This window comes from Notechis scutatus, chromosome 1, assembly GCF_049901735.1.
Source record: "Notechis scutatus isolate UNSWTSFEM ecotype Mainland chromosome 1, rNotScu1.2, whole genome shotgun sequence".
Classification (NCBI taxonomy): domain Eukaryota; kingdom Metazoa; phylum Chordata; class Lepidosauria; order Squamata; family Elapidae; genus Notechis; species Notechis scutatus.
In genome coordinates, this window is record NC_142009.1 from 27209822 (window position 1) to 27226092 (window position 16271).

A 16271-nucleotide genomic window follows, 5' to 3' on the forward strand; every position below is an offset into this window, starting at 1 on the left:
TTCATGCAAGGAAAGCAGCAGAAGTCTTTCTTTCTCCCCCCCAAACTCTGCCAGAAATGAATCTTTGTGAGACTTGTCATGCGGGCGCAGCCTCTTGAAGGGTCCCAAAGACTCATTTCTGGCAGAGTTTGGGGGAGAGAAAGAAAGACTTCTGCTGCTTTCCTTTCATGCAGCCAAAAGCAGAAGAAGAAATAAGCGGAAAGAAGCAGTGCAGTGGGCAAGTTTCCCCCCCCCTCCATCCTTCCCCCTCTCCCCTCACTACCTCGTGTTGTTCACAATGCAAAGCCTTGTGTTACACAGGCCATGTGGGCGGCACAGCCTTGTGTTCCCGTGCAGCCTGGATTAATTGCTTTGGGGGTGGCATTTCTCTGCAGACCACTGAACTTTTCTCACGGACTACTGGTTGGTGACCACAGCCCTAGACCTCAATTTCCTCTCTGCCTGGCTATGGTAAACTCATATGATTCCCAAACCAACAATTACAATCCATAAATCTAGGATATTTTTTTTTCTGGAATAGTGTTATCTGTGATGATGGACAATTAGCTAGATGCGTTTTTATGTTTCCCTGCAATTTCTCAGAGAAACCCACATGAATTGAGCAAAGGTGGTATTTCAAAACAGGAGAAATATATAAAAGCCCAGCCAGTTTATTTGCAGCCTGGAAAAACAACAACACAGACCTGCTGTGTTAAGCATTTAAGTATTGAGATGAGTGACAAGAAGATCTTTGCTGGAGAGGGACTCCAGAGACTGGCGGCAAGCCACATCTTTATTGAGACCTCAATACATGCTATCTCTGCGGGGGCTCCTTTGTAATTGCATTGGGGGAGAATGTCTGGAATGTTTTTTTAGCGCCCCAGAAGAAGCTGATTTTGCACGGTAGCTATCAACCTTCTTGTGAGGGTGAGATGTTTCATGTTCTGAGACTTTCATAGATACTTTTCTAGGACCATGGGAGTGTCCTTGTTTCGAGTGTGTAGAAGTCACTGCATCTTTAGGAAGAGAGTCTTGCTTACGGTGCAAAATGCCTTTGGCTTGGAAACCAGAAGTAGCTGAAGGATCCAGCAAAGTTTGAGAAGATGCTGCTTTCTGGAGGGATGCCCTAGAGCTCTGCTTTGTGGAAGGGGGTTCTTTGCTCCTCCGCACCTTCGCCCAAACTTTCCTGATGCATAACAAGAGCCTTTTCAGGATGTTGGGAGGCTTCTGTGGAGGCTTAGGTTGGATTGCTTCTGGGGATGGCTTTTGAATTCGTGGCTGGGATTCCATTTTAGGTGAATGTGGAGAGGATCTAGGTGTTGTTGCTCTGGACGGCCTGGAACCAGCCCTGCGCCGTCTGGCTCTCAAGTCAATTGCCTCTGTCGATCGCTGCCTGGCTTGGGGACTTGGCCTTTCTGGGGCCCATGATGGAGGTGTTGTTGCTCTGGACGGCCTGGAACCAGCCCTGCGCCGTCTGGCTCTCAAGTCAATTGCCTCTGTCGATCGCTGCCTGGCTTGGGGACTTGGCCTTTCTGGGGCCCATGATGGAGGTGCTGTTTCATGGGCATTCCTGCTTCTGCTCCTGCTCCGGCTCCTGCTTTGACCCCTCTCTTGCTTGGAGGGATGCTCTTTGCTGTGTTGCAACTTTGATGCATCCTTTCCTTGCACCAGACCCCATTTGCTGGCCTCATGCCTCTTGATCTTAAGGAGGAAGCCCAAGTTCATGTAAACTTCCCCGTCCTGTACATTTAGCCGTGGATAGACAAGGAGACAAGGGCCATGCTGTGGATGGGGATGCGGACAATAAGGAGCGCAGCGGCCACATAACAAGCAAACAGGATATTCTACACTTGGCTGGCTACGCCCACTCTCCAGACCTTCAGCCAGGCACATGTATAGATCCTGTGTAGCTTGCTCTGTATCCAATGATTCCACAATGGCATGGGCCAGACACTGAGACTTGGGAGGTCCCTTTGCAAGTTTGAAACTTTCCTGATGCAGTTCTATTTGTGCTTTGTGGACGCAAGGCAATTCCAGTTGGTTCTGGCACATGAAAGTAGGGTCTAAGAATGATGTCCGAGCAAAGCTAGCAAGATCTCCATTCTCTTTGGGGACTTCTGTCATGTCATCAGCCCAGCTCAATCGGTGTGTCTTTCGGTCAATCATCAGGCTGATCTGAGTCTCTGCTGGCTTGCCCTTGGGACTGCCTGATCTTCCTGCACTTTCCTTGGAGGTACTTGGTTTTTTGCTATGAACTTCTTTCTCCTTCTTCTTGGGAGTTTTGGGTCTTCCAGGCTGCTTTGTTAAAGGGCTCTTGTTTTGTGCTAGCAGGTTAAGTACCTCTGTTAACTCCTCCTTGGGCATCATAGTACTCAGATTTCCATCTGTTGGTACCTTGAGACTGCTGCGGCTAGTAGTCTGACAAATAATGAATGGAAGAGGCAGCAAATCTTTGGAAGAAGGTACAGGAGTCTGGGTGCAGGGTCTGGGGCTTCTTGCCCTGACAGGTGGAGGTTTGGGTGAAGTTTGACGACCTTTGGGGGTAGTTGAAGGAGGTGTGCGGCTACGTGACCTTTGACCAATGGAGCGCTGCTGACTTACCCAACACACCCCCTCATTTTGTGGGGTGATACCAATCTGCACATTGGTTGGTGCCTTAAGATTGCTATGGCTAGTAGTCTGACAAATAATGAATGGAGGAGGCAGGAAATCTTTGGAAGAAGGTACAGGAGTCTGAGTGCAGGGTCCGGGGCTTCTTACCCTGACAGGTGGAGGCTTGTGTGGAGTTTGACAACGTTTGGGGGTAGTTGAAGGAGGTGTGCGGCTACGTGACCTTTGACCAAGGGGGACCTGCTGACTCACCCATTGTACCATCTCATTTTGTGGGGTGATGCCAACGTGCACATTGGTCTCTCTGCTGGGCACCTGAGAAAATGGCGATGCTCCTTTCTGCCACTGTAATGGTGGTGTTTCCTTCTGCCATTGTAATGATGGTTCTTCCTTTTGCCACTGTAATGGTGGTGCTTCCTTCTGCCATTGTAATGGTGGTGCTTCCTTCTGCCAATATAATGGTGGTGCTTCCTTCTGCCATTGTAATGGTGGTGCTTCCTTCTGCCAATATAATGGCGGTGCTTCCTTCTGCCACTGTAATGGTGGTTCTTCCTTCTGCCATTGTAATGGTGGTGCTTCTTTCTGCCATTGTAATGGTAGTGCTTCCTTCTGCCACTGCAATGGCGGTTCTTCCTTCTGCCAATATAATGGTGGTGCTTCCTTCTGCCAATATAATGGTGGTGCTTCCTTCTGCCAGTATAATGATGGTGCTTCTTTCTGCCAACGTAATGGTGGAGCTTCTTTCTCCAGATATAATGGTGGTGCTTCCTTCTGCCAATGTTTCTTATGGATGTGCCAGTCAAGCAGCTCCTGCTCTTTGTAGTCCAGAAAATAAATCCTGCCTCCAAGTCTCTGAATGTGGACAGGGCTGCTTCTGACTGTTGAAGGAACCCTTGGCATCAATTTGGTCAGAGATTCAGATATTGGAATACTTCTTCTCCGGTGCTTTGTCTTCCGGTGCCGTTGGAAGTCCATTGGGGGAAAAGAAGATGATCTTTGGGGTGATTTCTGGAAACCAGTCTTGTAAAGTCTGGAGACCTGCCCCTGCCACACTGGAATTTCTTGTGAAGCAATGGGGACTGGGGAGGGAGGTGTTCTAGACCGGCTATAGCAAACATCTCTGGATGATGAAGGGGCCCAGCTGTACAGAGAGGTGATGGAATTCAAAGTGGTGTTGGATGTAGAGCGTGAGATTCTAAAAATGGGTAGGGAGGCAAGAAAACAGAGAAAAATGGTCAAAGCGGCCATTTTTGATGAAGCTTAATTATATAGCATCTCATCCCTTGCTACATATTGATTTTATTTTATTTTATTATTTGTATCCTGCCTTTATTGTTTTTTACAAATAACTCAAGATGGTAAACATAGTCAGCTGTAAATTAACCAGCTTAGCTTCCAATACCCTCAGCATTGGGGTGGATGGAGAGGTGTGAAGCTGATAGGTACCATTCCCACATTGAAAAGACCCATATTTATTCCAGCTAAAATGTACTATATCCCCTACTTTTGGCAGGGCATATTGAAGCTGTGTCATTGGAAGGGCAGAGGACTTACAGTCCAAATGCTATTCTCTTCCTCTGTCAGGATCAGCCCCTACTTTATGTGGACGAAAGCAGTTGCCTCAGGCCACAAAAGGCGTTCAATAGTGATCTTAAGTCCAGATAACTTCAATTAAAAGTATATATAAATATTCACAGGCCAGAGGTCCTGTAGCTGATACATTACAAATGGCTGGGTGACTTTGGGCCAGTCACTATCTCTCAGCCCAGTTCCCCTCATAAGGGTCTTGTGGGGAAAATAGGAGGAGAAAGGAGCATTAATCATGTTTGCTGCCTTGAGTTGTATATGAAAAGGTGGGATATTTTTTTAAAAAAAGGGGGTGGAGCTTTGATCATATGGTTGTGGCCACCATGTTGATATTTTAAACTCTCCTGCAGAACCCCTGCCTGTAATCTATGTGATACAGTATTGTTTTAACAACTGGAAAATAGGGAGAGTAAGTAAAGCTACCCAGGGGAGCATCTTTTCAGTTATTGCACTTCAGTTTTTGGACTTCCCTAATTAAAATTATTGTTTGCTTCATTCCCGGCCCTTGAATATATTGTGGATGGGTACTAAAATCAGTTACAAATAGACCTCGTGTTTGCTGCCCATCTCTTATATGGGAAGAAAGTGACTTTCATAGCACTCATGACATATTCTATGTCATTCATGCCATGCACATCACACACTAGCCTTGGCCATGCCTGATCTCAGTAAACCCCAGGTCACAAATAAAGAACCATAAATGACCTCTGTGATCACATTAAGAACAACTGCATCCTCTTCGCTGATGATGTAAAACTATTCAACACCACAGACAATACTACTACCCTTCAAAAAGACCTTGACTATGTATCAGAATGGTCAAACAAATGGCAACTTCAAATCTCAACAAACCAATGCTCTGTCTTACATATTGGCAAAAAAAAAATCAGAAAATAAAATACAGGCTGAATAGTCAAGACCTTGTTGATGATCCAAACTCTGTCAAGGACCTTGGAGTACTCATCTCTAATGATCTAAGTGCTAGAGCCCACTAACTACATAGCCAAAAAGGCATTAAGAGTTGTTAACCTAATCTTATGTAGCTTTTTCTCTGGTAATATTACACTAATAACTAGAGCATACAAAACATTTGCTAGACCAATACTCGACTACAGCTCATCAGTCTGGAATCCACATTATGTATCTGATATTAACACAGTTGAGAAAGTCCAGAAATATTTCACAAGAAGAGTTCTCCACTCCTCTACTCGTTGCAGAATACCTTATGCCACCAGACTTGAAATTCTAGACCTAGAAAACCTAGAACTACGCCGCCTTCAGTCCGATCTTAGTATATAAAATCATACATTGCAATGTCCTACCTGTCAATGAATACTTCAGCTTCAACCATAACAATACAAGAGCAAACAATAGATACAAACTCAAGGTTAATCGCACCAAACTTTATTGCAGGAAATACGACTTCAGCAACAGAATGATCAATGTCTGGAATACTCCACCTGACTCTGTGGTTTCTTCCCCAAACCCCAAAAACTTTAACCTTAGACTTTCTACTATTGACCTCACCCCTTTCCTAAGAGGTCTGTAGGGGGCGTGCATAAGTGCACCAACGTGTCTACCATCCCTGTCCTATTGTTTCTTTTATTTTTCTTGTACGTATCCATGTATTCATAACTATGTTTTTACTTATACCTATTATCTTGTAAGCAACTGACAAACCAAATAAAATAAAAATAAAATAAACCTTTTCTGCCATATTGACACTTGAGCTGAACTGGCTAAATGCATCTCTTATTAGAAAATTGGTAAATATCAGCAATTCAATCAAAACTATAAAAAAGCCCTCAGGAGATGGAAATTTACATATACAAAGACGATAAATTGGCAAAGTGACAGCCATTCAGGTAAACATTCCGTTCAGGATGCGAGATTACATCTATTAATAAACAAAAGACCCTTTCTCTGATTTCCCCCTCCAGCCTCAATGTTCTAACCTGTGGGCCAGTGTTTCCTAACCTCAGCAATTTTAAGTAAATGGACGTCAATTCCTAGAATTCACCTAGGCAGCATGGTAGTTGATCTTAAAAATTGAGAAATAATGGTATAGAAATATGGTACAATGGTCACAAAAGTGAGATTTGTTTAGCAGTAGTCTCTTTTTCCTTGTTACATTTCCCAAGCTTTGAGGAAGGAATAGGACATTTTTATTGGGCTCATTGTTTTGATTTTGATTTTTGATTAACTCTTTGAAGGAAGAGCTATCTTAACATATTTTATTAAGGTTTACATTAAATTAATATATCTGAAAGCCTTTCTAATGGTTGGCTAGAAGAGTGTGCGTTTGCTTTTTTTATCACAGTACCAAATGTTAATAAGTATCAAAAGCAGAAGAAAAGGAAAAAGAATGTGAATATGCCTGCTTAAGAAGATTACAGCATTATCTGCTGAAAAGAGAGTCTCAAGCAAGGTGATTTTTGACTAATGTTATGCAATCCAGAACTTTGAATTTCTTGAACAGAAAGAGATACACATTCAGCTACTTCTTCTAACTTTTTCTATCACCATCTACTTATTCACTTAGAAAGCTTTAGCTTACTTTTATATTTAAAAAGCACTCTGTTGCTTAGTAGAAAGCGTCCCCCCTAACACCTTCCCTGCATAGAAGTTCTATCAGGAACTTACGGTTTACTGATACGTTGCATTTGCCGGGTGAGATATTCAATTTTCTTGTCCAAAACACACAGAGTTCGATAGAGGCTCAAATTGGACCTGACAAAAATGGGAGAGAGGCATATGAACATTGGGGAATAATCTATCACATGCTTCTAACTAATGCCTTCTTGTTGGCTTTCCCTGTTGTTGTTGTTGTTGTTGTTGTTGTTGTTTGTGGGGGGGGGGTGAGCTAAGATGGCAATAGTACATCCTGATATTTTATTTTTTACTTGTTTTTTATAAATAGCCTTTATCTTTTTCAGAAAGTTCATTGGCTCCCCTTCATTACAATTATTTTACAGCTATCTTTTTCTGCCCACCCCACCCCCTTATTCTGTAATTGCTGTTCCCTTCCCAGAATCCATAAAACATGGAAGGCTGCATATTAGAAAAATAAAAAATAAAAAAATGTATTGCAATCTTTCCACAGTGTGAAAAAAAATCTCTCAACTATAATTCCTCTTGACACTTTGGCCTTTCCTATGTGATCTCCTGAAGTCTCACTGTTTAAGATATCTTACATTGCACCACAATTTTGATTCAATGTTTGGCCAGACCATAAATAAAGAGATTCAGTCATATCACAGCCCAAGTAGAAACACTCTTGGTTGAAACCTGACTTTCTCTATGGCAGTTTTATACTATAATGATAATATTTGGCTGTTCAAATACTGGAAGAAATGGATTGCTTTGGCCTGAGGTATTTAGGCTGCATGATGTCTGTGTCTCAGTAACATAATGACATGTCAGGACTCTCATCCATATGGGTAAAGGAAACCTATACTTGAAAAGAGAGACTCCATCCTGTTTGGCAAAAGTATCAAAGAATTATCAAAACACAATCAAGACACTCCCAAGAAATAGGTTTGATCCTATTTCAACCTCCCAGTAAACCAAATATAGTATGTTTACAACTGATTCTTCCATTTTGTTCTAAATAGGAAGGTTCAAATCAACATAGATCTTCCTACCTATTAATCAGAAGTTGGGAAGCAAATGAGAGTTAAGGAGAGTGAACACAGATATACTGATACACAATCCTTCCACTTTTGAGTTGTTGAATGTCATAGACACAGATTACATCTTGAGGTTTTAGAATAATCTATTATTCTACTGTACAGCTTTGTGTTGATGTAGTGTTGTTAAAGCCAGTCACTTGAGTGATGTCTTTTATTAAAATAATTAGTTACCACAACTATTCATAATAATTGGGTTAAAGAATCTCCCTTCCTATTCTTTTTCCTAACAGTCCCAGAAAAAGTAGAGAAAAGCTCACATGTTTCTCCTCCCCATTTGATACTTTGATGATTACCCAAATCCTGAAGTGAGAGTTTAGTTTTGATTTCTTTCAATTTGCTAAATTCCCCATGAAAGTATAAAAATACCCCTGCATTTGTCACATCAGAACAGAGATTCCTGCTTAACTTGGATAATTCTTCTCTTATTATATCTCTTTCTTAAAATGAAGATAATAATAAATACTATGAAGATAAGAGCAGAATCTGAGATGTCTTTCCAAACAACTTTAGCAGAATTGTTGTGCAACAGGTGCTGTTTCTAGGCAGCAATAACCTTATTCTTTGGAACATACAAATGGCTTATTAAGGAAGATATCAAGTAGGTTACTTACTTCTGTTCTGTGGCTGAGTTTATACCCTTTGTCCTCCCTGGATCTGTGCTTGTGAAACTTATTTTTTCCAAGGATGCTGCAGTAGGAGAAATACAGAAGAAAGGTTGCTGTTCCAAGACTCAACCTCCCAATTACTACAGCAATGTTTCTCACCCTTGATACATGGTAAATGTGTAGTCAACCCTCAGAATTCACAGCGAAGGGCATGTTGACTGGGATGGCCGAGGCACCCCAGTGCTATGAAACTAAAAAGAAAGAGAAAGTGAAATCATGCGCATCACTTACCTATCCATGGTACTCTGTACTTGCTCTGCTTTTTGTTGCGAGCCTGTAGAAGAAAAAGAAGAAAAGGTACATACATAAGAATTGTTCTATAGGAAACTATGAAGAATTGTTCTTTTCTGTTCCAAAGGGTACAATTAGATATAATAATAGCAAGTTTGAAGAGAGGATACAGTTCGACTGAACATCAAAAGAACCTTACAATTTGTCCATTTTGAGAACTTTAATAGTGAAAACAATTATTTAAAGGTATCATTTTTTCCATCACTGATGTTCTTAAAGCAGATATAAGGTAACCATCGGTTGTGGATGTTCTAACACTGGATGAGACTAGATTAGATGGTCTACAGTAGGGGTGTCAAATTACGTCATCACGGCGTCGTCACGTGGCATATTGGGACTTTTCCCCCCCTTCGCTAAACCGGGCGTGGGCATGGCCATTGCGCCCACGGGCTGGGAGTTTGACACCTCTGGTTTGTCCATTCTAGGATATATTCTATAAAGAAGAAATATGTCACCTGAGATTACTTTTGCATCATCAGTGTTTTCCCTCCCAAGTCTCTCACAAAACATAATTATCTTCATTTCTGCAAACCGCAACATTATTAATAATACTATGAGCCAATTGATTTTTAATTCTCCTTCTCTCCAGCTGGCCAATAAAATGTAAAACAAAAGACTTGTGTATGATCTTAGCTTGCTTCTTAGCCAAAATTTCCCAAGTTTATTTTGTTATAAATTGGCATCTTTTTCAACATCTGGGCTTCTGGACACCATTCTTGAAAGACATATGACTCATTTTAACAAACAGAAATAATATATAGATGACTTTAAAAACAGTCATATTTTCCATAATCCCTTATTATGGAAGACTATTCTAATGACTGCAGGGAAAACCAGTCTCCTATATTAGTTTTAAAAATGAGGAAAACTCCATAAAAAGGGCTTTCTCGGATTTGCCTGGTGCTCATATGCAAGGAAGAAGCAAGGATAGAAATTACATTGGTTTGCTTTAATCAGCTATCATTCTGGCATTCTCTGATCATCAGTCCAGATGAAATAAAGCAGGATATAAACCCAACCAATAATCATGTGGCCAACAGCAAAGAGTGGATGGCGCAAAAGACTTATCCAAATAAAGATGAAGGTGTATTTTCCTCCACAAAGGAACATAAAATGAATTTTCCCTGTGATTTGTTTTTCTCAGAGCAGAGTAATATTTTTCTCAAGAAAAAGTGAGAATAGAACACTTCTTGACTTTTTTATTGTAGTCAAATTATTCCCATTAAAAAAAAAAAACCTAAATAAACCATCACAAAAATAATAGAACTCTCTCTCTCACCACTTCCCAAATAATTCCACCACTTTACATAATACAAAATATTTTCAATAATTGGTTAATATGTTCCAGATCCAGTCATCAAACATGATGAAAAGAGACAACTATAGTACATAGTCTCATGAAATAAACCTTGCTTTCTGTCAGATTGATAATGAACTGGGAAGTTATAGCTGAGGTTTAAGAGCCACTTCTCCCTTAAAAGTTTGCTTATAGCCTAAAGAGTTATTATAGATCTTTGTGAATTGAAGTAAACAAAGCATGAGACAATAGCTTGTCATATCTAATATTAGTAACAGCCTCTACCCTTCTTCACGACCAGAACCAAGACCAGAAATTTAAGCAACTTCCAATGAAGAATTTGATCTTACTTGTATTTTTTTCACCTTTTTGAACACCCAGATAGTAGCAGGCACAAGTATAATGGCAACTAGCAGAAACAGCAGCAGGTGGCAGCAGTCTGGGATGACATTCTGCAGGATTGTCAGCATGGTGCTGGGGCCCAGCAGCTGCTCTGTCAGCCTCTAGGCTACAACATCTTAGGGCTTCCCATCTGAGGTCATGCTTGCATCACAAATGTCTTTTGCAGCCCATTTTGCTTGACTGAAGCCTTTTTTCTGATCAGCAGACAACATCAACATTACCGTAACTACATTCAGCCCACTCAACTTATAAATGACAAAGATATTAGGTATAAACAATAATGCTGCTTATAGTCATTTGCTTGTTTATTCACTTGTTATTTTGACCTCACTTTTTTGCTATAAAATTCTAATCTCACTGTAAACATGAACCCAATTCAGGCAAGAATTCAAAGCTGAGAATAAAACAAATATGTATCAATTAATTAGTCAGGTCCAGCAAATACTTTTTAAAAACCATTTTCAAAAGTTATTTGTATTAGAGACTTATAAAGTTTCACAAGACAACAGCAAACTTTTTGATTTACAAGGATTCCCACCCTCCCCACCCCACCAGTGCAATTATTACCATGAAATACAGAAACAGAAGACAACAGAACTAGTTTGCTCTAGTCTAGTGGTTAAGACACTAGATCACAAACCAGGAGACCATGAATTCTAGTCCCACTTCGGGCATGAAAGCTGGCTTTCCAGAAAATAAGAGGAAGAATGAGTATTAGGTGCTTTGAATTATTTACAAAAATAATAAAGGTGGGAAATAAAATATAGTATTAGATATGTAGATCAGCTTTTTCCAGCTTTGTAGAACCAGGCTGGCTACATTTATTGGGGATAATGGGATTTTTTTAAAAAAAATTGCAAAATACAAAACAACTAGCACCGACAAAAAGAAAAATAGAGAAATGGTGATTATGAGTAAAAAAAAAAAACAACCCTAGAAAATATGGTAATTTAAATAAACAGGACTAAAAAAGTAAAAGCTAAGTAATTAACAGAAAGAAAAGATCCATATAGTAATTATATAGTAACTAGCACCATCCTGCCTCCCGTCCCTGTCCTATTGTCCTAATTTAATCTTACCTATTTCCTGTATTCTTACTCATGTTTATACTTATACCTATTATTTTGTAAGCGATTGACAAATCAAATAAATAAATAAATAAAATAAAAATAAATATACCATTCGTTAAATCCTTAACTGCTCCAGCATGTTGCTTTATATTTCCATTCTTCAAACACAGTAGGTGTCACCCTAATTTTTATATTACTTTGGGAACGAGAGGCCCAACTTTTTAAAAGAAAATTTTAAAAAGAGAACACCAGAACGGCGAGAACACCAGAACGGCGCCGCCTGGCATGAAGCCTCTTTGCAGCCGACCCTGAGCGAGCGGTCCGGGAATCCCATCTTGAGCGGGCTTCCTTTTGTTGGGTAAGGCGATCGAGCGATCGGCTGGGATCTAGCGGGCGGCCTGGCGAGCGCGCGCGCTTGAGAGCCTCTGCAGCCCCGAGACGCTCGAAAAAACTTTCTTCGCCGAGGCTTTCTTGGAGAAGTCCCATTTTCCGGTTGCTAAAGGCAGAGGACAGAGCTTCCATTTGCGGGGCCACCTGAAAAGCCGATCTGACCCGTGGGGAGGAAAAGCGCGAGGGGTTCCCAGCGAGGGATTTTGCATTTCTTGGACTTCCGAGTTCTTTGCTGCTTCTCCCGGGAAGGAGGCGATTTCTTCGGCACTGAGCCCATCCGCGGCGCGGAAAGGAAACAGCCCCAGAGGGGAAGTGAAAGTGCCGGAAACGATCGGGAAGGGCCGGCAGAATCATCTCCCCAAGAGAAAGTGAGGACTGCAGGCGCGATCTCTGCTTGGCGCCCTCGGGACTCAGACTCGAATAGAACTAGTTTAGAGTAAATGTTTGGCGGATTGCTGGCCTTTCAAAAGATACAAAGATTCGTTCGTGGCACAAAGCGAGCGTTCTCACGACCCGCGAAAGAGTGCTAACAAACAGCCCGGAGGCGCAAAGGCAAGCGGGCGAGGGCCATCTCATTCATCAAGGGAAAACAAAAACAAATAGTTTCCTGTGAGCTGTTCAATCTTTCCTTCACTCAGATAAAAACCCTTGGATCATTGTGTTACAACTTCCTGTTTACAGAGTAATAACGATCTGCTTTTCAAACAGCGATAAATTCCTCTCTGCCAGTTAAACAATTAACCCGTTCCTTGCAGACTCTTAATACTACCTCATTACCTCAAATCTTACAACTTTTCTACCTCATCAGCTATATCAACGATTAGATAATCAATTTCTATAAAATATTTTATTAATGGTTTAACTGATTTATTGTTTTTAATTGATTAGTGTGATTAGAGTGTTTAGTGCAAATAGTGTGATTACTGACTAGTTTAAAAGATCAAAATTCATGTAATTTAATTGAATAGCAAAATCATTGATCTAGTGAATTTAAATGAACAGTGTGGTTAATGATTAGTGTAATTAATTGATTAATGATTAGAGTAATTAACTATTCAGGCTGATTGTTGCTCAGGAATATTATCTGACTTGAGAGATTACTGCAATTGATTGTTTGATATAATATTGGCTATATAGATTACCCAAAATTGTTCCTCTAATTAATTCAATCAACGTACTATTTTAACAATCCTACCATGCCAAAAAGAAAATCCTACGTCAAACCACAACCTAAAGAGAAGATGATCCCCACCAATGAACCACAAGACTCCTGCACATGCCTTAAATGCTACAAAAATCTAAAGGATAATGAAAACTCCATCAAATGTTCTCTGTGTAAAAATACACTCATCATGACTGCTTGGGATTACCTGAGCAGATGATTCAATACCTAAAATCATCCAATGAGTTTCCACATATCTGCAAATCATGCAGACCCAAACTGGATCTGCCTGAAAGAGTTGATACCATTGAAACCATTGAAACATCCCCTACCATCGAAACCATTACAACATCCCTCAACATCATAGTAGCATCCCTGGACGCCGTAAAAGAAAGAATATCCAACCTTGAAAAAAAAGGACACAACGCAAAAACCTGAACATCCAATAGCTACTAACCACATCTCTACCAATCAACCACAATCCAATCCACAACCCAATCCACAAATAAACACAACCCAGACAAATATTGATATCCCAATTCTCATCAGAGAAGCCGTTGAGCGTGAACGGAAACGCCCAAACGCCATCTTATTTGGTCTAGAAGACATCAATGTCAATGATGACATCACAACTGTCCGAAACATCATCAGAAATTATCAAGCATCAACCATCTCCGCTGATGAAATACTTGACATTTCCCGCATTGACCGAGAGCTCAAAAATAGAGATGGCTCTGTGGCCCCACGCTTGTGCAGGGTCATTTGCAAAAATAAATCAAGCAAACGTAAATTCATTTATACTATAAACTCACTCGCCAAAACCAACACCATCCATAAGAACCTCCGTTGCCGCCCTGACCTAACCATACAGCAACGTGCCCGCTCCCGTGCACTCCAGTCGAACTCAAAAACCGTCTAGATAATGGAGAGAAGGACCTGTACATTGACTACCATGCTGACTGTATCAAAAGTAAACCACTCAACCCAATACTCAGCTTTTACCCTCAACCACAACTCTACCTCAACCCATCCACCATCACCCAAGACTAGCACGCCCCCCCAACTACCTCAATTCCAACTACTGCCGGCCTTAAATGCAAACTACTCAATGCAAGAAGCCTCGTGAATAAAATACCTGAATTTCTCTTCCTCCTAAATATGGCTAACTTCGACATTATATTTGTCTGTGAAACATGGCTCAATGCATCTCTCCCGACTCCATTACCACAGTAAGAGACTATCATGTTTACAGATCAGATCGTGAAAATCGTCGAGGAGGTGGAGTTGCTATATTCTATAAAAATCCTTACATCTAAAAAATATCCAAGTTACCCAGGAGCTTGCCCTTCCTGAAACCATCATCTGTGAACTATCCTCAAATATCACAATTCGATTCTTACTATGTTACAGAGCACCTGATTATGACATCGAACATGTAAACAAGCTAAATACATTACTAACATGGGCTGCATCCTGCCCATACCCTTTATCCTTCTTGGTGATTTCAATCTACCTCATATTAACTGGACCCTAAATGATTGTACAACTGAAATCATACACACAACCTTCTACAATGCTATTACAAATCTGGGACTGGAACAACTAGTAACCAACAACACTAGACTAAACAACTGCCTCGATCTCATCTTCTGCAACAGTTTGAACCTAATTTACGGAATACAATCTAAAGAACCCTTTTCCAGTAGTGACCACAATATGATTGACTTTTGTCTCAACATACATCCACACAAAAATCACCACAATGATGTAATCCCCTATTGTAACTTCAAAAAAGGCAACTATGATCTTATAGACAACGATCTCTCATCCCTTGATTGGCAATCTCTATTCACTGGATGCAATACTGTTGAAGACCATTATAACATATTTTTACTTGAAGTCAAAAGAGTCATCAAACTATATGTACCAACAACAACTCCCAAAACAAAACAAAAAAGCAGATTACCCATATCAATAAGGAAACTTCAATCCAAAAAGAGATCACTCTGGCGGAAAAACAAATCTGGTCACGTTGCCAATTTCAAAAACCGATACAAAAATCTATGCCACCAGATAAAGACCGAATGCACCAATTATCACATTAAACAAGAGGAAAACCTTCTAAGCACCAATTCCACCCGTGCTTTTTACAATTTTGTAAACAACAAACTAAAAGACTCAAGGTCCATCCCTCCCTTGATAGGACCTGATGGTAAAGACTGCAACGCGACACCATTAAAGCCAACATCTTTAACACATTCTTCGGCTCAGTATTTGTAAACAGCAATGGATCATGCCCAATATTTCCTAGCCGTACCACAGATAACAACAATGATCTAATACATATCGATTTCACAGAAGACAATGTTGAAAAAGCAATACGCAACCTCAAACCATCTCTATCTATTGGACCGGATGGAATATGTGCCTACTTCTTAAGAAAGCTATCCACTGCCATAGCCAAACCTCTAAGCATAATCTTTGAAAAATCTTTCAGAACCAGCTCCTTGCCTAACCTATGGTCACAAGCCACAGTCATCCCCATCTTCAAAAAGGGAGACCCAAGCCTAGTTGAAAACTACAGGCCAATCTCCTTATGCTGCGTCACCTGTAAAGTCATGGAATCAATTATTAACCAATCCATCATCCTTCACTTAGAGACAAATAACCTACTCTCAATAAACAATTTGGTTTCAGGAAAAAACTATCCTGTAATCTGCAACTCTTACACTGCAAAAACATATGGACGACACAACTCGACCAGGGCAAAACAATAGACGCAATCTACATAGACTTCTGTAAAGCCTTTGATTCAGTGGTACACGACAAACTACTCCTAAAAATAAAATCCTATGGTATCTCTGGACAACTGAATAACTGGATAGAAGCATTCCTGTCAAACAGACAACAAATGGTCAAAATCGGGAGCGTCCTATCAAATCCAGTACCTGTCAATAGTGGTGTTCCCCAAGGCAGTGTTCTAGGACCAACTCTCTTCATACTCTACATAAACAACCTCTGTGATCATATTAAGAGCAATTGCGTTCTCTTCGCTGATGATGTAAAGCTGTTCAATACCACAGACAATACTGCTACCCTACAAAAAGATCTTGACTATGTATCAGA

The 16271-nt window shown here is 40.6% G+C and overlaps 1 protein-coding gene across 2 annotated transcripts; it reads right to left on the reverse strand.

The window, feature by feature from the left end:
* Positions 1 to 634: 634 nt before the first annotated feature.
* LOC148132716 (uncharacterized) lies at positions 635 to 11765 on the reverse strand. Of its 2 annotated transcripts, XM_087959604.1 has the most exons (6): positions 11703 to 11765; positions 10472 to 10917; positions 8765 to 8807; positions 8480 to 8555; positions 6820 to 6906; positions 635 to 3784 (listed from the first exon to the last, which is right to left on the reverse strand). In XM_087959604.1, the coding sequence occupies exons 2-6, from the start codon at positions 10589 to 10591 to the stop codon at positions 784 to 786; spliced, it is 3327 nt and encodes a 1108-aa protein (XP_087815730.1). In that variant the 5' UTR covers positions 10592 to 10917; positions 11703 to 11765; the 3' UTR covers positions 635 to 783. The 2 variants fall into 2 exon arrangements, with proteins under 2 accessions (XP_087815730.1, XP_087815739.1); XM_087959613.1 differs by lacking the exon at positions 10472 to 10917.
* Positions 11766 to 16271: the final 4506 nt, after the last annotated feature.

Coding starts and splice junctions, on each gene's coding strand:
- LOC148132716 (XM_087959604.1), bottom strand. CDS start 10,591: ATGCTGACAATCCTGCAGAATGTCATCCCAGACTGCTGCCACCTGCTG. Junction 6,907..8,479: donor AACTCAGCCACAGAACAGAA/GTAAGTAACCTA, acceptor CATTTTTGTCAG/GTCCAATTTGAGCCTCTATC. Junction 3,785..6,819: donor ATGCAACGTATCAGTAAACC/GTAAGTTCCTGA, acceptor ACCCATTTTTAG/AATCTCACGCTCTACATCCA.